Source organism: Pseudopipra pipra, chromosome 1 (assembly GCF_036250125.1).
Source record: "Pseudopipra pipra isolate bDixPip1 chromosome 1, bDixPip1.hap1, whole genome shotgun sequence".
Lineage (NCBI taxonomy): Eukaryota > Metazoa > Chordata > Aves > Passeriformes > Pipridae > Pseudopipra > Pseudopipra pipra.
The window spans coordinates 83,801,957-83,825,735 of record NC_087549.1 but is presented as its reverse complement, the minus strand read 5'-3'; the positions used below and the strand labels follow the sequence as shown (position 1 = coordinate 83,825,735).

The window sequence follows — 23,779 nt, the reverse complement described above, 5'->3', positions numbered from 1 at the left end:
CACACAAGCAATTTTATCCTAAGCCATGTGGTCTACTATTAACACTCAAAAGCTTTTATGGTCAGCTATGTGTTCGTCCCAATATCTGCATTGCTTTTGCTCCCTAAAGTTGTACTAACCAAGTTCATTTACTGCTCCCCATCTCCAAATCCCAACATGGTGATCCAAACACTGGAGGCACTTGGTAAACATGGCAGCATTAATTATAGGAAACATCGTATTAGTTTTGCAAGATCTGTGAAACTCAGATGTCTCTTTGGACGCATCAGCAGAAATAACATGCTGGCACCCGTTTTTACATCTCACACCCCATTTTTGACAGTTTTTAGACTTCAAATGCAGCAGTCACGGCTTAACAGCCCCCTCCTTCTCCTAGCGCCGTATGACTTATCTCTTGGCAATAGGTACTAAAGACACCGCTAAGAATCAAGGCTGAAATTACCATCCCTTAGCATTTCTTCCACATTTAGCAAACACTCGTGACGTTCACGGGCATACGGCACTCTAATTAAACCACGCCTGCGGGACCAGGGTAACGCCGGTTCTGGCAGCCCATCTCCTCACCCCCGGGCCGGCCCGCTCCTACAGCCTCCCCCAAACCCAGCTTACAGGGAGCAAGGAATGACTAGAACGAGAAGCGATGCCAAACGCCTTTCCCGGCCGCCCAGCGGCACCGACAGCCATCCCCGCTCGGCCCCGTGCGCCCGCCGAGAGCCCCCCGCCCCCGAGCCGGGGTCACTTACTGAGCTGCCCGGCCCCGGGCTCCCTGCCGCCGGCTCCCCCGAGCCCGCTACCGCTGCCCAGGCTGCCCAGGGCCCCGCCGGTGGGCGGCGTGCCGCTCTGCCGCTCGAAGTTGCCCGGGTTGGAGAAGAAGTCTCGGAGCCGCGGCAACTCCCGGCCGCTCTCCAGCAGCTCCGTGTGCAGTTCCAGCGCTGTCAGCAGGAGCTGGTCCCGCAGCAGCTGCGCAGCTATCGCGTCCATCGGCACCCGCGGCGGATCCCCCGCCCCCGCGGCGGCATCGCCCGGCGCCGCCGCTCGCAGCCCCGGCAGCTCCTCGGGGCTCCCCGCCGCCTCCGCCGGCGGCTGCGGGTACGCGGGCCCGCCCGGCTCGGTGCTGCTGCTGCTGCCGCCGCCGGCCCGCGCCTCCTCGGGCTCGTCCTCCTCGGAGTCGCTGAGGAAGGGGTTCACGCTGCCGCCCCCGCCCGCCGCCGCCGCCGCCATCTTACAGCCCGACGCGGCGCGACCGCTGCCGGGGTGATGCCGCGGCAAAGCCTGCGCGGGGCCGCCGCCGCCGCCGCCCTCCTGGTGGGGCTGGGGCCGGGGCCGAGGCCGCTGCCGCTCCCCTGTGATGGTAGTGATGATGGTGGTGGTGGTGGTGGTGGTGGTGATGATGATGCTGCTACTGCTGCTGCTGCTGCGGGCGCTGCCGCCACCGGCGGCCGCAGCGACTCCCCCCGCCCGCCGCCTCCTCGGCCGCCTCCCACCACCCCACTGCCGCTTCCGGATCGCAGCCTTCGCGAGAGCGCTCGCAGCCAACCGCGAGCGGCGCCCCGGTGGCCGGACCCGCCCCCTCCGCTGTGGGCGGGGCCCGAGGAGCGGGAGGGGCGGTGCCGAAGGGAGACGTAAAAATCAAGGGGCGGGGCTAAAAGGAAGGGGCGGGGCTTTCGGGCCACCTCCGAGTCAGGGGCGTGGCCATTATAAGGGGCGGGGCCTCGTGACAGTCCTCGTTGGGGCGGGGTCGAGGTCGGAGGCGTGGCCCAGGTCGGGCGGAAGCGGAAGTGTCTTGTGTTCCCGGCGGGGGAGAGGCGTGAGTTTGGCGCCTGCGCGCTCCGCGGTTCCCGCGGGGAAGGGGCGGTGGATGCCCCGCTCGTCCCGGGGCCGCATCCTCGGGCACGGGGGTGAGCACGGGCTGTGTCTCACGGCCTCTGGAGAGCTTTGGCCGCTCCGCAGGCAGCACGGCGGCCGCACAGCCTGTTGCTGGGACGGGAGGGGTGCGGGGCTCGGCTTGGCCCCGTGCCGGAGTTGTGTTGGCCGGGACAGCGTGGGGCTTCCCGGGGAAAGCAGCGCCCTGCGAGGGCCCCCGGGCAGCTGCTTGGACATTGGAATGGGCCCAGGGAGGTGGTGGACTCACCGTCCCTGGAGGTGTTTAAGGAAAGACTGGATGTAGGACTTCGTGCCATGGGCTAGTTGACGTGATGGTGTTTAGTCATCGATTGGACTCGATGATCTGAGAGGTCTTTTCTGACCTAATTGATTCAGTGGATGTGTGAGCCGTCGCCCAGCGTCAGATGTTCCTCATGGGCCTGGGGTTAGGGAGGCCATTAATACTCAGGAGCACAGGTGGATAGTAAGTTTATGGCCTTTGGAAGAAGAGTCTGGCAACTTCGGAGTACTACAGGAGTGTTGTGAGGTTATGCAGGGAGAAAATTAGAAGGGCCAGAACCCAATGAGAACTTAACTTGGCTACTGTTGTAAAAGACAACAAAACCTGTTTACATCCGCCACAAAAGGAGGACTAAGGAGGCTCTTCATCCTTTATGGGAAGGAAGGGGAGACAGATGAGGAAAAGGCTGGTGTACAGAATGCCTTCTTTGCCTCAGTCTTTAGTAATAAGCCAGTTACCCTCACAATACACAGACCCTTGAGGCAGAAAACAGGAACAGGCAGTAGAATCCTCCAGTAATCCAGGAGGAAATGTTTACTGACCTGCTACATTGCTTAGACACTCACAAGTCTATGGGCCCAGATGCGATCCACCCAAGGGTACTGAGGGATATGGCAGAAGAGCTCACCAAGTCACTTTGAATCATTTATCACAGTCCTGACTAAGTGGACAAGTCCCAGGTGACTGGAGGTTGGCAAATGTGATGCCCATCTACAAGAAGGGCCAGAAGGAGTATCTGGGGAACTACAGGTGTGCCAGTCTGACCTTGGTGCCAGGGAGGGTCATGGAGCAGATCATCTTGAGTGCCATCACATGGCACATACAGGACAACCAGGGGATCAGGCCCAGCCAGCATGGGTTTAGGAAAGGCAGATCCTGCTTGACCAGCCTGATCCCCTTTTATGACCAGGTGAACCTGCCTAGTGGATGAGGGAAAAACTTTGGATGTTGTCTACCTGGACTTTACTGAAGTCTTTGACCCTGTCTCTCATATGCTCTTGGAGAAACTGGCTGCTCATGGCTTGGACAAGTGCACTGTTCACTGTGTAAAAAACTGACTGGATGACTGGGCCCAGAGAGTGGTCATGAATAGAGCTAAATCCATGTGGTGGCGAGTCACAAGTGAAGTTCCTGAGGGCTTGGTTTTGAGGCCAGTCCTGTTTAATATCTTTATTGATGATCTGGGTGAGGAGATCAAGGGCACCCTCAGTCAGTTCACAGCTGACCCAAGTTGGGTGGGAGTGTTGATCTGCTGGAAGGTAGGAGGGCTCTGCAGAGGGATCTGGACAGGCTGGATCAGTGGCCCCAGACAATTGTATGAGGTTCAACAAGGCCAAGTGCCAGGTCCTGCACTTGGGTCACAACAACCCCATGGAGCACTACAGGCGGAGGGACAGAGTGGCTGGAAAGCTGCCCAGTGGAAAAGGACGTGGGGGTGCTGGTAGACAGCGGCTGAACGTGAGCCAGCGATGTGCCCAAGTGGCCAAGAAGGCCAATGGCATCCTGGCTTGTATCAGAAATAGTGTGGCCAGCAGGACCAGGGCGGTGATCATCCCCTTGTACTTGGTGCTGGTGAGGCCGCATCTCAAGTCCTGTATTCAGTTCTGGGCCCCACACTGCAAGAAAGACATTGAGGTGCTGGAGCATGTCCAGAGAAGGGCAACAGAGCTGGTGAAGGATCTGGAGCACAAGTCTGATGAGGAGTGGCTGAGGAAGCTGGGGGTGTTTAGCCAGGAAAAAGAGTTTCAGGAAAGAGCTTATTGCTCTCTACAGCTACCTGAGAGGAGGTTGTAGCAAGGTGTGGGTTGGCCTCTTCTCCCAGGTAACAAGCAATAGGAGGAAAGGAAATGACTTCAAGCTGTGCCATTGAATTTTTTCATAATATCCATTAGATTGGATATTAGTAAAAGTTTATTGACTGAAAAGGTGGTTAGGCATTTAAGCAGGCTGCCCAGGGAAGTGGTGGGATCGCCATCCATGGAAGCATTCAGAAGATGTGTGAATGTGGCACTTAGGAACATGGTTTAGCAGTGGACTTGGCAGTGCGGAATTAATGGTTGGACTTGATGATCTTAGAGGTCTTTTCCAACCTTAAAGGCTCTATGATTCTATGAAGTTGTGCATCTGGAAGTGTGAAGTTCCCACTCTTGAAAAGATGATGTGGTTACTTTGTGTGTTGCCTGGTGAGAAACTCGAAGTCAGAGTGGAGCTACAGGTAATGTTTGCTGCTGAAGGAAATTCACCTCATTGAAACAATTCAGAACAAGGCCAGCATTGGTTTCTGGTTTGTTTCTTAAAAATAATGTTTCATTCCCACTAATGGGAGCTCTGTGTAAAGCTGATTCACTAGGAGTTACTTACTGGGGCTGAACTCTTGGTAATAGAATAGCGGGAACGTTTTGCAGCAATACAGAGACCTAAAAGCACTGTTGAGTGCTGACTGCAAACTCTTCCAATCATACGGTGGTGTGCCATAAAACACCAGTGCTTTCCTTCTGGTTCAGATTTGCATAATTTTTTCATAAATAGCATGATCAATTTTGTGTCCTGTCCCACAATAAACTTCGCATTTTATCACTACCTTATTGTTTTATGTTGTTGATATACAGAAAGAGCGTTGACCAGCAGAGCAGGAACTGGTTGTAGCATAAAGTAAAATGGTGCTGTGTTGAAATTCGAGCGGGATCACAATAAGAACAAAAACATTTTACTGTTGCTGCTCCGGTGGAATGAGGAACCCTTAAAGAAACCTTCTGCTTTTTCATTTCCGCTCTGGAGAGCTAAAGCGTGTTCAGTACGAGCTTGTTAAAAGCCCAGTCTGGTGTTGTGCCTCTTCCTTTGGGATGGAGGGAAAGCCCTGCCGGTGTCCTGCAGCGGCCTCTGGTGGCGGTGGGTGGTGATCGCATGTAATTCGATTACAGGGAAGGGGCGGTGGTTGCCGTGGGGGGAGTCCAAACGCTCAGTTCTACTTTTCTTATAAGAAACTCATTTCTGCCGACTTCAATGTGCTGCTACAGTAAGGACTAAGTTTTTTTTCACTCTTCCTCACCGAAAATAATGTAAAAGCATTCCGCTGTTTCAGTACTTCGGAAGAGACTTGTTTGGGTTTATGAAACAACCAAAATATTTACACATGACACTCAGTTGCTCCAAAATAATTTACGGATGGCTGGGACAAAGCTAACATAGCTAAAATGTATATTCCAGAGTGTAAGTAGAAAAATGTGCTTTTAACAACTTGCTTTAAACAGTTTCTTAGGTACCAAAGGGCTATTATTTTGAGAAACCTGAGAATAAAACCTAATAGTGTAGTACCTTGGAGGATGTGTGAGACAGAATAAGATGCATGAGTTCTGGAAACAGAGCATTATATAGGTCTATGTGAGGCAGACAACTGCAAATTAATTTTTTCTTAATTTATTCAGTAGTCATTCTGAGAAAAGCACATTGTTCATCAAGCTGATCTGTCTCTTACTGGAGTTGGTGTTTCCTTCTAACTTTCAAAGGATTTGAGTTCTGTGTCTGAAGAATAGCATACCTAGATACATCGTGGAAAACTGAGTATCCAAAATACAAGGGGTTTGTAGGAAAATAGCTTAAGAGGTTTTTGGAGGAGGTGGTATATAAGCAATTTTTTCAGTCTATGCATGTTTTGTTTTTTTTTTAATGAATTTTTAAAGTTATGGTTCCTGAGATGGAAAGCAAGTAGAAAAAAATCAGCCTTTACTGTGTTGATTTTGATAGGAGTGTTAAATCTTGAGCTAATGGTTCAAAGTTTGATGAACTTAAACATGACCAGTTTCAGGTTCCCTCTGCTGTTTGGTGGGGTCATGGGTGTGTAAAGTGTGCTTTTTTTCTGTGCTACTGTGGTGCAGTGTCAGCTGCTCTCATGTGAGTGAACACACAGTTTAACTCAGGCTATAAGGGGTTTTCTGTTTCAGTTTCTACAGGCAAGATTAATTTCTTTTAAAGTAATTCATTCTGTTAGGTACATATTGGTTTATTTCTGTGCTGAATACTTGAAGTATATGAAATAATGTGTTCTAATGAATCCTACAGTGAAGTAGGGTAGCTTTTTTTCGTCTGATTTGATCTCAATCAAGGCACAGGGAACAAAACAATGGAGGAAAATCTGAAGCAAATCTGATTTCTACTTTAAAATAATGCTGATCTGTGTGTTCTGCCAACTCTTGCTCAAGTTTTCTTCTAAAACTGAGCTTCCTGAAAGAATCTTTGTCTATACAAGTTTATTTAAGACTAACTTTTACCCCCTTTCAGAAAAAAACTTAAAGGAAGTTATGATTTTTATCTTTGCCTTCAGATGTTAAAAAATGAGCTTTGGTGCCTTGTAAACTCTCTAAGCTCAAAAATATTTTGATATTCTGCAGGATCTGAATAATGCAAATGTTGAGACTCATAATGTTGGTAGCTTGTGCTTTAAGACCTCTGCCATTTCTCTGAAACTGTATCTGTCTGTTCCAGTTTTAAGGGCGTGTTTCTTAATGAGAGTAGCCTTTATCAGTAGTTAATAGTTACTTGTGTGTTACGCACAAATGTAGCTTTACCCTGATAAACTGACTTTAAAAAGTGTTTGCTAAATTGGGATTTTAAGTAGAAGTAGTACAGCGATGTGAGGGGGCTCTCAGAAATATTTTCAGCCTCACCAAAAATGTGATAATGACCCATGAAATCAGATAAGAACCTGAATTAAACAAAACAAACTCCCCAAATCACTTTGAAATCAAGTTTGGCTGTGTTTTTCTATCTCCAAAACTGCTGTTTTGAAGCACTACTGTGAACAGTGAATATTTGGAAGCCAACCTTCAAAACCAGAGCGAGCAAACACACTCAGAGCCTAACAGTTATTTTAGAAAACTTGTTCAAGCTTCATTATGCACGTATTTATGTTTTTGTGAGAATGAACAGATGGGAAAAATGCTGTTATGGTTGAGTGAGGAGACATAAATTGCAAATCAAAATGGGACCTTTTATGACACCATAAACACTTGAATATTGAATTGCTTGGGCTTCGCTCACCTTAGCCTGAAAGATGGAGTATGTTGTCTGAAATGTAGGCTGCCCAGAAAGCTCTTGTAGAGGGTAACAGACCCCTCTGAGATGTTGTGCTTTATCCTGCCTCACGGTGGTGAAGGACAGTGTACCTGGGGAAGGGAGATAGTGCACCAAGAGAAGTAGGAAATCAGTCACTATAAAGTTGTTCTTGAGTTCTAGGGTCCAAAGATACTAAGTTCAAATGACAAGCTGCTTTGCCTGAATTTGTTAAGGTGTCTTTTATTGAAACTTTGTGGAGGTCAAGACTTGACATTGAAAAGGTCTTATTGACCTTCCTATCACAGCAGAAACATGGGCCAACTTGCAGCAATGCTGCTATGCGAGCCCCATGCCACTGTGCTTTTGGGGGTTGTCTGCTTCACATTATTCCTCTTCAATTTAGTACTTACAGAGTTTTGGAAAAAAAAAAATCCACCTATTTTCTTTATATGGCCTGCTGACTACAACTAGTGTGAGATGCAGGCTTCAGAGAATGAAGGAATCTGAGGACATGCTTTGAACATGCTGAGTTAGCACTGTTGGGAGGAGATGCAGTCCTGTCCTGGTGCCAACATAGAGGTTTGTTTTGGGAATTTGGGGAACTAAACTACAGCAAAGTCATCTTTACTCTTCCTTCCTTTTTTTTTTTTCCTTTATGTTATTTTCAGTTGAATTCATTCTCTAGAATGCTTGACTACAAAGTTGTGCAGATGGCTGTGCCAGACCAAGGAAGCAGGCAGGAGCAGAAGAGGACAGGACAGCTGTCTGCAGCTGTACTGGCTTGGTTTTCCTTGCAGTATTTGTGTCTGTGAAGACCTCTTGTTCTTTTAACTGCTACTCCCATGACAGCCATTTTTGTGTAAAATACCTGATAAAACATATTTGCCTTGCTGGTCCTAGGTATTTTTGAAAATATGCTTTTAGTTACAAGCAGATTTCTATAAATGGTAGTGTACAAGTGAAGAACCGATGCACAGATAATAGATTTTTTTCTGTCACCTCAAAGCTAGCTGCTTGTGTCCTTCCTGAGAGCAGATACTAAGATAGGTGGACTTCATGTTCTTGACATGAAGCTGGTTTTGGTGCTTGTCTCACAATAGAATTGTCATCTCTTTGGAATCTTCTCTCTATCAGATCCACACCCCTCTTTTGCCAGTAGAGGGATCTGTAGAGAATTGGTTGGAAATGCGAGGACATATGAACATGACTAAGGCTATGGATGAGCTGCTGAAGTATAAGACGCAGTCTGACTAGGCCCATGAGAAAGTCTGAGATAGCAGGGCCCATGAGAAAGTCTGAGATAACAGGGCCGTGAGAAAGCAGCAACGTCCTTGGGTACTCTAAATTGGGCTGAAAAACAGGAGCTAGGCATTACCAAAACAAAGACACTTAACGAGCCACCTGTGTAAACAATGAAAGACAGTTAAGATGATATCACCACCTAACTGAGCACCAATAATGAGCCTAATTTTTGTAATATTCATGAGCCTATTATAGAGTGTATATTAAGCTGTTATCAATCTACAATAAACGAAGTTCCTGGATTCTCACATTGAGGTGTCTAGAGCTTTCCGTCGCGACAGGGATCAGGCAACTACAAATGATTCTCCATTTTTGGGGGGTGGGGGGAGAGATCTGGAGGAGAACCAGAGAGATATTGCCTATCTATGTTCTCTAGGTTTCTAGATCTCTCTCTAGCAGTTTTTGTCTTGCTCTCTAGGCTTTTTTTTTTTTGTCCTACAATGAATCTACTGCCGTTCATTTGCCAAAACAGTTTGAGTGCTGCTTTAAATCAGCAAAGAGGCAGAATACTGATTGTTTTCAGGAATAATCTCCTGGCTCTAGTAATTATTAGAGTGAGTCAGCAGCTGAAAAGTAAAGGTGTCTTATACAAATGAAAAATGGCTTGGATTTGTCATAAAAACAAATGTAAGCTCACAGGGTTTCAGCAGAGAGTGCTTACAAGTTGATATATCGTAAATGCTAATGAATGTTAATTACTTGGTTAGTAGAGGTTGATGTAGGAGCAAATAGAACTTTGTTCTAAAGTGAATATTAGGGTTTCAGGCTGCAGTAACTTTTAAGTTGAGTGAGCTTTGTGTCTTATGGTAGCTTAGGAAAACGCTTCCTATGTGAACAGCTTGCAACCATGGCTGCTGGTGGAAGAGTTAAAAGGAGGTGACTCCTTTGCTTAAAGATTTCTTGCTAGACCTCAAGATATCCTTGGACAAATATTGTATATACTTACATTACTACTTGAGTACTTGAATGCTCTTTTGAAGTGGGTATAATCCATCCTTTTTAGCTCTTTTCTGCACATTACAACTTGACTATTGCTATTCTGTTTAACAGTTTATTTCGCTTGGTAATTAAAGGAATTGGAAATTTTTTTTTATCCCCTATTTCTTTATGTCCAAGAGGTACTTCCTGACAGCCTATTTCGGCGTTGGGATTTCCCAGGGACTGGGTCTGCCGTGGTGCCCGGAGCGATGCAGGACCCTGGAGAGCGCCAGGCTCCGGGGGCTGCGGGCCCCGGGGGGCAGCGGCCACCGCCCCCTCCGCCCTTACACAGCCCCGAGCTGTGCCCATCCTGGGGTGTGGCATGTAATGCGTCTCCGATTGGGATTGCTTTCCTGGTGTGCCTTCACCTCAGGCCTTAAAGGAGTTTTTGTTCTCCGTGGGAAACTTAACTTGCCTCTCTGTGTGTCAGCTTTGTTGTGAGCTGAAGTCTGGCAGGTATAGATATATATAAAACAAAAATCATGCTAGCCAACTGAATAGTATTCAGCTATATACATTAGAACGCAAAAGTTCCAAAGTCCTTCTATTAAAAAAAAAAAGAAGCTTTTGAAAGGGTGGGAATCTACGAATTGATTATTTGACTTCTGTATGCCTTTTATGAAAGTATTAGTGTATGCTTAGAAGGTTTCTTGTGGCCCTTGTTTTTTTCTTCCTTCAAACTGAAGCTATTGGCAAATTGACATTCAGAGGCTTATGTATAAGATTAAACAGATGTGGCTTGCTTCTACTTGACATGATTCATTTTGATTTGTAATGGTTTATATCAATAAGCAAATGTGACTTAGTAAAGGAAAAACAGCTTCTGTCAGCTTTTTTAAACCCTTCTTATTAAGACTAGCTTCTATGGAACATACTTTAAGCACTGTTTGGGGTGTTTTTTATTCAAGAGTGGGTTTTTTTCTCTGTATGTATGCATAATATATTTGCAAACTGATTTTTGCAAAGCAATGCAGCTGAAAGTTGTTCTTTTTTCCATCCTCTTCCCTGTATGCTCTACATTAATATTTGTTGTATGACTTTAGAAAGTTTGACCCTTGCCCCTTTTATTGTTAAAAGGCAGAACTCTCCTGCTTGTATTGGTACTTGTACTTTATTCCCTAGTTTTATTGCAAATGTCTTTAAAATATCTCAGGGGGCCTTCAGCCTTGGTTTGTCAGGGAGGGCTCCAATGAGACAGTAAGACTGCTGTGGCAAGCTATCATCCAGGTACTCGTTTTTTCTTAAGTGCCGCTTGTCCCTTGACCCTGGCACCTGTGAAAATTGGTGGGATTGGTTCTGTTAGACACTCTCAGGCTGATGTTCTTTCTCCAAGAGTGTGCCATAAAACCTTTAATATGGAAGATCTGTCTACAAAAATCTACAAACAGGGTAAGAAAAAGACAGTGACGGGAAATTTTTTTTTTCCCCCACGAGAATAGAAAAAGCCGAGAAAATCTGCTACTTTTGGTAGCACAAAGAGGAATTAAACAGTCCATATTGAGATGAAAATACAATGTTAAGCTGTAGAACAGTAGTGCTTGAAGAAGACTTGCTGGTAGAGTATTGCTGAATGACTCAGAAATCGAGCAATATGCAGGAGGATTTGCAAATACCTCCTGAGAACAAGCATAGGCCCCCCAAGTACTGTTACCCAGTGAAATAGCTAATTCACAGCAAGATCACTCAGAGTTTCTTGTTGTTGGGTTTTGCTTTTTCCAAGTTCTGAATTTCTAGCTGCCTGCATACTGAGCAGATGTAATTTTACTGTATTTCTACTTTTAGTTCTGTCTCCACTTGGCTAACAAGTGGTACCAAAGGCTGATACTCTTGTTTTCTCTTTCATACCTCAAAGTAGTCATAGTTTCTTAAAGAAGTGCCCTTGTTCTCTTTATCAATGCTGTCCCATTGGCAGTGTTGTTCTCAGGTGTGGGTTTTTTGCCTGGGAGACTTGTGGATACAATTTCCCGTGTTTAAGGATAATTCAGAGAAAATGGCATAGGCTGACATTGGGGTGACTGATTTGCAGTATTTTGAAGTACTAGGACACGATGTTTTATTGGTGCTTTGCAGGCCCTAGTCAAATGGAAAGTTTTGGCAAAAGAGACTTTTCTAGGCAGGCATAGTAATTTTGATTATCAAGTGATGTTAAAAGAAAATTAAATATTCTTTGAGCTCTTTGCCTCAGGTTTGGATGTGCTTTACTGAACCATATTTAAAATTTAAAACAGATGTCATTTGTTATTATAATCTCTAAAATGCTCAGTGAAGATGTTGAACGTAAAATAATTTTAAAGAGATGGTGTGAATTACAACAGCTACTTTAGTGCCAAAGCAAGTGGAAATACTGTAGTTGCAGTTTCATTGTCTGGCAGAGCATGTTGTGATTCAATAGAGAAAGAAAATGAAATTTTGGAGAAGAGGAAAAGGGACTTTATCATTTTCCCTCTTCATAGTATGATTGCACAATAAAGTCAAGATGAGAATTTTGGGTTTCCTACGTTTAGGAGGTGTGTAAAGATGCGAGAGAGAGTTGCTCAGAGACTGGCTGGCAAGTCTCTTGTATTAATTACGGTCAGTGTCTTATCTGGTCTTGTATAAATTACAGTCTTGTGCAGTCAATAGGTGTGTATGCTGTGACAGAAGGAAGGACTTGGTTGCATTTCTTGACTAGTAGAACTCTTTAAAAATCTTAATTAGTAAAAGCATAGGGTAGGGCCTGCTAACACTGTCTTAGATGTTGTATAGCTGCCATATCATGCACAATACTGTCAGTTAGACTGCACAACTTCCACTTTGCTCCTCTGCCCTAAGGAGAAGCATAATTTTTTATGTATGGACGAATTGTGCAGTCACCACTTTGGCAGTTTAAATTACAAAATAAAGAACCCTGTTTAGTTGAAAAGTATATTAGTCAGACAGAAACACAGTAGCCATTCCTGTCTATTGCTCTTTTCTGTAAAAGATGCTTACCAAGGCCATTGATGCTTATTGAAAATGCATTTCCAATGGATTTTCTTCATCTTAATCAACAGACTTGACAGTATTAGTGAAGCATGGTTCCTCTAAAAGAAATGACTAATGTATCTTGAGCTCCCTGTCTTGACACTTTATTGTCCTTAACAAAATATTCCTGCCAGTGGGGCATATTCCATGAAGTATTTTGTGTATGTTTTATTGCATATTTGGAGAAAGAAAAATATAAAAGGGAAATGTTACATTTCTTATGAAGAACTATATTGCAATATTGTATTGCAGTACAAGTCTGGTTTTCTTTGCGTTATAAATAATGCTGAGAGATTATAACTTCAGAGAGGATGCATCTTAGATGTGGATTACTTAGGGAAACTGTGTGCTGCATTTAATTATGCCAGCCTTCCTGTTCAGTGCTGAGGGACCTGATCCAGCCTGGGGCTGTGGATGTAGTTTCTATGGTGTGAGTCAAAAAGAAGGTTAAAAAAAAAAGTCTTATCAGCAAGTTACAGATCAGCTTGAAAAGAGGGAAAAGCTCATGTGAAGAAATAACCTGCCTGCTTCTTGTCCGATGGTTGGGCTTAGGTGGCTCATTGCAGCTGTCTTGCTCCCCTGCCACTATCACAGTCTGGGTGTTTTAGTCCTTGCACTGACACAGCTGTTGGTGAGGCACTCACAGCTGATAGGATTTTGGATGTTGTTTTGATAGGTGCAAATACAAAGACAGAAAGAGTCCCTTCATCCTCTCTGCCACCAATTGGGAGCTGAACTTTCTCTCTGAGAATTCAGTATGACGGCAGGGTGGCACCAAAAAACGCTTCTCTAATCTGTGTATCACTTTATTCTGGAAAAGTAATTAATTGCAGTCAGAAGGTCCTTGCTGCTTTTCTTTCTTTCATCTCCTAGACTCTAAGAAGGGTGTCCTGGTTCTGCCTCGCTGTCTCTTGGTTCGATTGCTCCCCTGTGTCTTCTCGCTCTCCTCTCTGCTCGTGTACAACATCCAATAAAGTGAGAAGCTCTGAAGTCTGCTGAAGCCCCCGGCTTCACCAGGGCAGTGCTGATTTTCTACTTGATCTGTTCCTGTGAACAACTCATGTTTAACAGTCAATGAGAAGCTTAGTGGATCTTTAATACTTTCCTGTTAAGAATCTGAAAAGGGTCTTCATTTAAGAATCCACACCAACTTTGTGTTGTTGACTCCAAATTGTTTGAACAAAAACTATTTTATTGGAATAGTTTAAGTTCTGATATACTGGAGGTTGGACAGAATCATTATTGGCTCTGTATTTGGTTTAAGAGATGGTGACAGAAGGTGAAAAATACAGAAAGAAAAGAATAAATCTGAGTCTGATATATAGCTTACTAGTTGGGCTGAATCTAAAGAGGAGGTGATTTGGCTGCCTGTATTAGGATTCTAGGATTCTGTTATAGCAAATGATGTATTTGAATGGACAGTAAGAAATGGCAAGTGACAAATAGGTAGCAATGTGCTCTTTTTACCTACAAGACTAGGAACTTCTCTGTCTCCTCTTGGTGTGATCATGGCTGGGCTTCGCGAACGAAGATTTGGGAAGGCTCTATCCACATTTGCTACAGGCGCGCTGGTGGCTTATGAGGCCAATCCGTGACAGACAAATCCGATTGCAAAAGGCACAGCAGAAAGACTCCTTAGATGGTGTATTCTGCAATACACGGTTCTTTCTGCGTTGCCTTTTTTCCTCGAGGGTGATCCTGCGTGCTTTCTCAAAGGCATCAGCTGCGTTATAGATGGTGTGTCTCCAGGCCTCCCGATTTGAGGCCAGAGTAGACCAGTTATGGTGATCAATATGGCCAAGGCTGAGATGTTGTTTCAGGGAGTCCTTGTATCTTTTCTTCGGGGCTCCTCTCATGCGGCAGCCAGTGGCAAGTTCACCGTAAAGCAAGATCTTAGGGAGGCGGTGGTCCTTCATCCTGGAGACATGACCTGCCCAACGCAGCTGTGTTCTCATCAGCATGGCCTCAATACTTGTGATAGCTGCTTGCTCTAGAACAGATGTGTTGGTGACATAGTCTGACCAGTGGATGTTTAGAATTGTACGGAGGCAGCGTTGATGGAAGCGTTCTAAGAGACGCAGGTGGTGGCGGTAGATGACCCATGATTCAGATCCATATAAGAGAGTAGACAACACTATGGCTTTGTAAACACTGATCTTGGTGCTTTTCTTCAAGTGTTTATTACGCCATACTCTTTTATGGAGTTTTCCAAAAGCACTATATGCCTTTGCTAATCTGTTGTCTATCTCTCCGTCAATCTTACCGTCTGAGGAGATGAGGCTACCGAGGTAATTAAACTGTTGGACTGATTTGAGCTCTGATTGACCAATGGTGATGTGGGGATGATGGGGGACATCCTGAGGTGCAGGCTGATGGAGGACCTCTGTCTTCTTTAAGCTGACTTCCAGCCCAAAGAGCTCAGCAGCATCTGCAAAGCAGGATGTTAAACGCTGCAGAGCTGCTTCTGTGTGGGCAACAAGGGCGGCGTCATCAGCATAAAGCAGCTCCCGGACAAGATGGTTTAAGGTCTTGGTGTGGGCCTTCAGTCGCCTTAGATTGAATAGACTTCCATCAGTACGGTATCGAATGTAGATACCGTCCTGATCATTGAGGTCTGCTGTGGCCCTTTGGAGCATCATGCTAAAGAAGACGGTGAATAGGGTAGGAGCGAGAACGCAGCCTTGTTTCACACCATTCTTAATTAAAAAGGGCTCAGAAAGTGTGTTGCCATATCTGACTTGGCCATGCTGATCCTCATGGAGTGAGATGATCATTTTGAGGAATTTAGGGGGACAACCTAAACGTTCCAAAATCTGCCACAGACCTTTTCTGCTCACAGTGTCAAAAGCCTTAGTGAGGTCGACAAAGGTTACATAAAGACCTTTGTTCTGTTCCCTACACTTCTCTTGCAGTTGTCTGAGGACAAATACCATGTCTGTGGTGCTCCTGTTGGCTCTGAAACCACACTGACTTTCAGGAAGGATACCTTCTGCTATAGTGGGTATTAGTCTGTTCAAGAGTATTCTTGCCAGGATTTTGCCAGCAATGGAGAGCAGAGTAATACCACGATAGTTTGAGCAGTCAGATTTAATTCCTTTCTTCTTATACAAGGTGATGATGACTGCATCACGAAGGTCAGATGGTAGTTCGCCGAGTTCCCAACAGCGCACCACGAACTCATGGAATTTGGTGTGGAGTGCAGGGCCCCCATGTTTCCAGATTTCAGGTGGAATTCCATCAATCCCAGCTGCCTTGCCAATTTTCACCTGCTGTATGGCCTTGAGGGTTTCTCCTAAAGTGGGGGCAGTATCCAATTCATACTTTACTGGTTGTTGTGTGATGGACTGAATTGCTGAGTCTTGGACTGTGCGGTTGGCACTGAAAAGAGTCTGAAAGTGTTCAGACCATCGATTCAGAATGGAGGTTTTATCTGTCAGAAGTGTTTGACCATCAGCGCTGAGTAGAGGGCTTTGTACCTGGTATGTAGGCCCGTATGCTGTTTTCAAGGCCTCATAGAAGCCTTTGTGATCACCTGTATCTGCGCATAATTGAGTTTTTTCAGCTAGGTCAATCCACCATTTGTTCTGGATGTCACGGAGTTTCTGTTGGAGCTTGCTGCATGCGAGACGAAAGGCTGCTTTTCTTGCGTGACAGGATGGCAGTGCAAGGTGTGCTTGGTGGGCGGTTCTCTTCTTCCTCAACAAGTCTTGGATTTCTTGGTTGTTTTCGTCAAACCAATCCTTGTTCTTCTTGAGGGAGAACCCTAAGGATTCTTCGGAGGATTGCAGGATGCTGTTTTTAATATGATGCCAGATTGTTTCAGGAGAGGAATCTGCAGAATTTTTGGGAATGTTATCGAGCTTAGTTTGAAGGTTTGCCTGGAAACTGTCTCTTACTGTGGCTGATTGGAGATTGTTAACTTGGAGTTTTCTCCTTGGGATGCTGCCCCTTTTTGGTTTGATTTTGATCTTGAAATTGAGTTTACAGCGCACCAGCCGATGGTCTGTTTGGCATTCTGCGCTGGGCATCACGCGGGTATGGTGGACATCCTCTCCGTCGCACCAGGACATAATCGATGAGGTGCCAATGCTTAGAACGGGGGTGCATCCAGGTTGTCTTCAGACTATCTTTCTGCTGAAAGATAGTATTAGTGATGGTGAGTTGTTGCTCTGCACAGAATTCTAGCAGAAGTCGACCATTATCATTGCAGTTTCCAACACCATGCTTGCCTAATACACCTTTCCAAGCTTCAAAATTCTTGCCTACTCTGGCGTTGAAATCACCAAGGATAATGATCTTATCGTCTGCAGGGACCTTTTGGGTAAGGAGGCGCAGGTCAGTGTAAAATTTATCTTTTTCAGCAGGGTCAGCTTGGAGAGTTGGGGCGTATATACTAAAGATGACAACATGTTGCTTGTTGTTTAGTGGAAGGCGTAGGGAGATAATGCGGTCAGAGTGACCTGTCGGCAGATTTTCGAGTTTAGGAACAATAGAGTTTTTGATCATGAAACCGACTCCTGAGAGGTGTTTTTCGGTTCTGGGCTTGCCTGACCAAAAGAGTGTGTAACCGGCACCATGTTCTCTGAGGCTGCCTTCTTCATGAAGGTGAACTTCACTGAGAGCGGCAATGTCGATGTTGAGACGAGCCAGCTCATGGGCAATTAGGGCAGACCGACGCTCAGGACGTCCGCTATCTGCAGAATCGAGCATGGTTCTGATGTTCCAACATGCTAGAGTTAATTTAGGTACACCTTTGGAGGCAGGTGCGTGCCTTTGACTTTTCTTTGTGCGACCGCATTGGAGGAAGATGCCCGTTGGTCTGCGGTTAACCAACCGGGTGAAAGTGGAGATGAGCTTTGTTTAGGCCACCTTTTCTAGGCCCCTCTCCGAGTGGAGCAAGCAGTGCTGTCCTTGGAAAGGCTGCTTGGTCGTTCAGGGTGCTGCCTCAAGAGACTGTCATCTCCGGTCAGTCTCAAATGACCAATATCCTGAACCGCCTGCATGCAGGGTTGAGTCTGCGGCTCCCAGTGCATCTTTCACCTGCCGTTTTGACCCTCGCCCGTCGCTACAGGACTTTTTGCATGTGGGTAAAGCCTTCAAGCCTGCGCAATGGATTTTTTAGGTGAGATGCAGTATGCGCGGAACTGAACCCACCCTTTAGTCCTGAGGTTCATCTGCCAGGGCCGAGCGAGCTTGGACGGTGGCAGTGAGGTCCTCAGGATGTAGGTTTGATTAGAGTGACCTTCTCTTAGATGGATGGCCTTACAGGGCTAAGCGAGCTCCATCTGCCCGGGTTTGGGATTAGAGTTGTCCTTCTCCTAGGATGACTGCCAGAAGGCTAATGAGCTCATCCTACCCACAGATTTATTGTATCTGACCCTATAGTTTTGACCTGTCTGGCATGGGCGACCCTACCAAAGGCATGTACCATCGCCAGCGTAGCTTGCAACCACATAGGGGTATACAGGTTGCATTCTTACTATTAAAAACGATTAGGCCAAGTCTTACACTACCTAGTTTTCTGCCATCTGTCTATATTCAATCCCAGGGAAGCACCCGGGATCAGCCCTTTGTCCTGACCAACCTTACAGGATGTAACAGATAAATCCAGGACATACCAAACCTGGGCAGTAGCCACGGGTGAACCAAAAACAAACAAACGAGCGAAACTGTTTTGGCCACCGTACCCATCTAGGGCTCGAGGCCCTCTCTAGGCCCCAGCCCGACCAAGATCTCCAAGCCCCAGAGGAAACTATTATCCACTCTGAACTTGTCCTCCCCCCACCGTGTTTCCTCATATCTTCCCACGCACTACTTACCTGACCACCCTCCAGTCCGAGGACCCCCACAGCCTCCTTGTTACCCCCCCCTCCCCAAACCAGACCGGCAAACCTCTGTGTATTCCGAGGCTTCAATTCTCCTTTCTCTCCTTTCGCACGAGGGCACAAGGTCACGCCGGCGAAGCTCCCTCTCTCCTTTCCCGCTGGGGGGGGAGGGGACCGGGTGCGGCCCCGCGCGGGACCCCGGGGCGGCCCCGCGGCCGCGCGAGAACCGCGGGAGCGACCCCGCGGCCGCGCGAGAACCGCGGGAGCGACCCCGCGGCCCTCTTGGTGTGATAGGCAATGGCTTAACAGAATTAAGTAGAATAATGCAGTTAAAATTTGAGCAAAGTTTGTGTTTTGCATTGTGAAAATAAGGACTAAAGGTAGGTAGTGGACTAAATCATTTGCTAAGGGATTGCCTGAGAAAATATTACAGAACACAAAAATATTGAGATATCCTTGGCTTAAGTTTTCTTGACGGAAAGATGTAAGATATATTTTCAAGTGACAGTTTGTTTATCCACATTTTGAATGGTCAGGCACCTGAGGGCAGAGGTATTTTGGCACTAGTAATTAATGCATCTGGCTCCTCATCCCCAAAATTGTGTGTGTTTAATACATCTCTATTTTTCTTCTCTTGACAGGCTTTGGCTTTTGCTTTTCCTTATAAGCTAGTGCTTAATCCACTTTTTCCTTTTATCCTGGTTATTTTTTCCTTGTGAGGAAGAAATTGTTATTGAAATCGTTATCCTTGTTATTTCTATGCCTTGTGAGCTTTCTGCCTTAAACAGTTAAGCACTGGGCTGTATGGAGAAATTTGCTCATTATGACCTCTGTAACAGAGGGAGGAGAAAGTTAAAGGACTTTCTTCTGTTGTGTATTATCCCATAGAAGCTGGGTTTAATTTCTGTATCTCATGTGAGACACAGAGAAATAGTATACAGATAAGCATGTTTCCTGGTGGGACAGATACATACACAGTGATAGCTCTGCTTTCTCTGTACCAAGATGGTTTGAGGAATGTCTGAGCACCCAATTTTTACTGAGTTAGCTGCTTCCCAGCCAGAAAAACATGCCAGAAGGCCACTGGGCCCCAAGGAGTTTGATGCCAATGCTTCCTTCCATTTGCAGCTCCTGATGATGCTAACAGGCCTGTTGGAACACCTATGAGATCCTGTTCAGCTTCTGGATTCCATGCTGGACTGGCAGGTTCAGACTGCATTTCAAACTAGCCTGTCAAATGCTGATGCAAAAGCACAAAGGGGGAAGAAAAAGGTGCCTGGTCTTGGGTGTTTGTCCTACAGGGATAGAATGGGTGCTTTGGTTTGGAAGTCCCAGAGGAACCTGGGCAGTGATAAAGAACTTCCTTTTCCACTGAAAACCACATACTGGAGATATTTTATTCTTCTCTGGTACTTTTGATGTCTGAAGAGGATATATTTCACAAAACAACTGTCTTAAATGAACTTCAAGCACTTTGGGCTGGCAAGGACCAAGTTTGATTGTAACTTGATCAAGATAAAAAGGTGTAGAATGTTGCTGGTGCCTGTCTACCCAGAGATGAGCGCTCCTTTGGAACACCGTAGTGGCTTAGTAGTTTGAAAGCCAGACTTCCATTCAAAAAGGGTGTGAGGTGCCATTCTGACATTCAGCTGAATGCAATTAGGAGCTTTCCAAGCCCTTTATATCTGTGGGAAAGTATTTGTAAGCCTGAAGATAGAATACTTTTCACAATGTTATGTCACAGTGATAACACACAAAGTCACGTATTAAAGGAACAGTGTAAGCCAACCTTAGAGGCAGAAGGAGCAGCTGTGAGGGATGTGGCAAAAGCAGGGCTCTGGGAGCTGCTTGTCTGGAAACCATGTGATGGTGGTGAGCAGTTGGATATGTTGGGCCCAGATGAATAGTCTAGTGTAATGTAGTCAAACTGGTTGCAAAAGAAAGTATTCTTTTTTTTTTATTTTTTTTTAAATTAATTCCATGGATGCTATAGTCTAAGACAGCATTAAATTTGAATTGTGTTGACTGCACTCTTTTTGCTGCAAGCAAGGACTGAGGCTTGGGGAGAGTTAAAGCAAAGAGAAATAACTAGTGCAGAAAACAGATTATGTTACTAATACTTTAATTAGAAGAACATAGAATATGTTAAGCTATAGAACTGTAGCCCTGGGAGTATGCAACAAGTACCTGATAGAATTTTTGTTTAGTAGGGTGTTTTGTTTAGTAGGGTGTTTAATATCATCAGTTTAAGGCATGAATAGTTTGGATTCTCTTGTCAAGCACCACTACATCAAAAGAAAAAGCCCTATGGAAAATAAAACTGATTGAATAAAATGAAGTCTGGCATTGAAATTAGTGGTATTTCTGTGATTGTAATTTCATATATTTAAATTGATACAGGAACCCTGAATACTTGAAAATAAACAAGTATCTCAAGTATATCCCAAGTCTCTCTTGGAATCTCACTTGTAGACATAGAAGCATGTAAGTTCCTGATTAACAAAAAGTTTTTGTTTGATCGCTACTGAATGTCTCTTTGAAATGTTGTATTAAGTTATCTCAATTTTGTTATGTGTTTTTCTCTCCAAATCTCTCAAATGAGAAATTACTATAGTAGTATTTCAAATTAGGGTTGGAGTTGTTGCATCTGTGTTTCAGTAAGGAAAATGGGTGAAATTAGAAGTTATGGTTAAGTTGTATACAGATCTGAACTTTCTTTTGAATAGTAAGTAATATTATATGTTAACTTTCAAATCATTAGTAGTATGTTTCTTTTTTCCTCTGGCTTTCTTGGCCTTTTAAAAAATTTTATTTTAATAAGAATCTTTCAGAGTTTTGGTCAGAGTTCAGGTTATTTGGTATTGAAGCCTTTTATCCTTATTTGATAAGAGTAATAGTCTTACCATATGGTGGCTGCCTGTCTCTGTTCAGCTACTGGAATTCTGTAAGTAACAAGATAAACTTAATATGAATATTGACATTTAGAAACACTAACTAGATTTTTAACAAAGTGTTTCTTTTAAAGAGAGGTGTGTATTTACATAGTTAATCTGAACCTTCCAGGCTGTTAGGAACATCTGTTTCTAAATTGATGAGTGGAGGTGTTGTTTTGTAGAGGTTGATAATTAGCTGATATTTAAATAACTAAGTTAGCAGCTTGGACAGCACTAATAGTACTTTGTCAGAACTAAACCTCATTCAAGCTTAGATCCCACACTTACCTGAGCCAATATACATATTTACCTGCAGTAGGCATCGCTTGAACCGCACAGTACACTTGGCAAACGTGCATTTCCAGCGTACCTGTTATTTTAAGCATATTTGTATCCCTAACCTGACATCAGAGGGTGACAGGGCAGAAAAAAAAACATTCAAAAAGGGAATATAATTATCCCTGCAACTGTTGTGATTTTGTCACCTGTTTTAGAAGAGGAATAAGCATTCCGTGCTCAGCACAGCATCTTTGTTCTTTTAAAAGAAGGGTTCTGTTTCTACGCAGAATATAACAAGCCCAGATTTGATAGCAAACTTGGGGAAAAAAAGCAGTATTGGATGGATGGATGCTATGGGATGGCTTTCTCTAGCTGTCTGGCTTCTGGCTTGCATTTGCCAGACTTCAACTCTGTTGTGCAACTAGCCAGTAGAGGGTAGTATGTTCATGGAGACTTTGTGTTGTCTTGAGTCTTCTGTCACTGATGTAAGTCACAAAACAGACTGGCTTGATTCAGTGGTCTTTTGAAGCCATCTAATAAACCAGTAAAAACTAGATAAGTTGCTGAGACATGATGGCTCTCTGAAAGTCTGAATTAGTCATGCAGTGGCTTTTGACTGGGGGAAAAAGCTTGTTGGAAACAGAAACTGATTATGGATCATGGAAGATGGCTGTGATTGTTGTACTGCCATTCTATAACAACTGAAATAAATACTGATTCTAATAAGTCTCATTTGCCTTTATTTTTCTCACTTTCTCTTAGTGTTGGACTTTGCCTTTGCCAGCTGGCTGTTGCCATGGATATACCAATCTTCATACTTGCTGCTCTCCTTGTGCATTGTGTGTTCTTGGTCTCCATTTTTGACATCTACTTCAGCTCTCCCCTGGTCCATGGAATGACCCCTCAGCAGACTCCACTGCCACCTCCAGCAAAACGTCTTGTACTCTTTGTTGCTGATGGTCTGCGAGCAGATTCACTCTATGAATTGAATAGCAATGGCACACCCCAGGCACCTTACCTGCGGTAAGTCCATCTGAAAACTCTACTGATCCACAGGATTTTGCTTCTGAAGGCAACTGTATGTAATGTCAAAAAGAGAACAAGAAGAACGACGGCAACTATGGTAACTTGAATACTGCCTTCCCTCTGCCTTTGAAGTGACAAACTTTAAAGAGTTACACTCTGCATGAGTTTGGTTTGGTGTCCCTTGTCAGGAAAGCTGCTAAAGCAGTAACAGTGTAAATTGAGTCAGTATTGTCCCCTGCACACTACAGATAGCCAGTAACTGAGAGGAGCGTGAACTTTCTCCATTCACATCAGCATGGTATCAATTCTGAAGCCTGACAGGCGTTAATTTAACTGCTTCCTGGATGTTCAGTTTAAGAGTAGTAGTTCATTAACGTGCTTGTCTTCTAACTCTAAGCTTTTTAAGGAGTTATTAAGTGATGTCCTGAATGGATCTAACAGCAGGCTGCCACCTCCTCTTTGTTCCACCCTTCCTTTGTGCCTGACCTTGGTGCCTCCCTTGTGCTCCCTAGTGTGTCTGATTGCTTAAGGGGGTGATTTGGTTTAAGGTTGTGACAAATAAATCCTGCCAAAAAGTCATAGCCTCACGTGCTTAGAACCAATTTTCATTAACTTTCCCAGTTTCCTCGTATCAAGATAATTAATTGGTTATAAGACAATTAATTTCTTAGACTAAAAAAACCAAGACATTTGTATAATAGCACTGGTCTGGCTTGAATATCAGAACAAACCCAAATAATCAAACGTCTGAAGCTGTCAGGGCTTTCGCAGTCCACTACTGCAAAAGTAGTAAAGAAATCTGAGGGGTCCTTGCTACAGTGCTTGCCAGCTTGTATGAGCTTACTTATACCTGTTTCTGCTGCTGTTAGTGTTTTTATAAGGTGCTCTTTGCCGCTGGCAGATGTCTGACACATCAGTGGGACTTGTCTTTTAGCAGTGGACTTTACACTTACCTCAGAGCAGTAAAACTGTTCGTCTTTTCTGGCATCAACCAACACCATCAAGGTACAAATGGTGTAATGTCCCCATCAGTAGGAGCAATGGTGGGTAGTGGCCAGGAAAGAGTTATAGTGTGTATTTTTGCCATTAAATGGTTTGAGTTTTTAAGTTTAAGCCATTCAGCATTATCATACCTATCTAGAAAAAAAACCATGTCTAACTTGTCTAACGCTGGAAAGTTGGCACTTTTGTTGTCTCTGCCTTGTTTGTGTAGTTAG

The 23,779-nt window shown here is 44.7% G+C and overlaps 2 protein-coding genes across 12 annotated transcripts in view; one reads left to right on the top strand and one right to left on the bottom strand.

Annotated features, from left to right (window-relative positions):
- RELCH (RAB11 binding and LisH domain, coiled-coil and HEAT repeat containing) overlaps positions 1-1,473 on the bottom strand; it is an 85,328-nt gene extending 83,855 nt beyond the window's left edge. For 6 of the 7 annotated variants that reach the window (XM_064662469.1, XM_064662490.1, XM_064662480.1 and 3 more), the window contains exon 1: positions 744-1,473. In XM_064662469.1, coding sequence (XP_064518539.1) covers positions 744-1,221 — 478 coding nt within the window. In that variant the 5' untranslated portion in view covers positions 1,222-1,473. The remainder of the gene's footprint in view (positions 1-743) is intronic. The other variant, XM_064662523.1, reaches the window with a different exon arrangement.
- A 293-nt stretch (positions 1,474-1,766) lies between these two features.
- Positions 1,767-23,779, top strand: part of PIGN (phosphatidylinositol glycan anchor biosynthesis class N) — a 107,230-nt gene continuing 85,217 nt past the window's right edge. For 3 of the 5 annotated variants that reach the window (XR_010432246.1, XR_010432248.1, XR_010432249.1), the window contains exons 1-2: positions 1,792-1,898; positions 22,299-22,559. Coding sequence is in view for 2 of the 5 variants with exons in the window: in XM_064662438.1 (XP_064518508.1) it covers positions 22,333-22,559 (227 nt within the window). In the remaining 3 variants the exon portion in view is untranslated. Of the gene's footprint in view, positions 1,899-22,298; positions 22,560-23,779 lie in introns of all 5 variants that reach the window. The other 2 variants (XM_064662438.1, XM_064662458.1) reach the window with 2 other exon arrangements.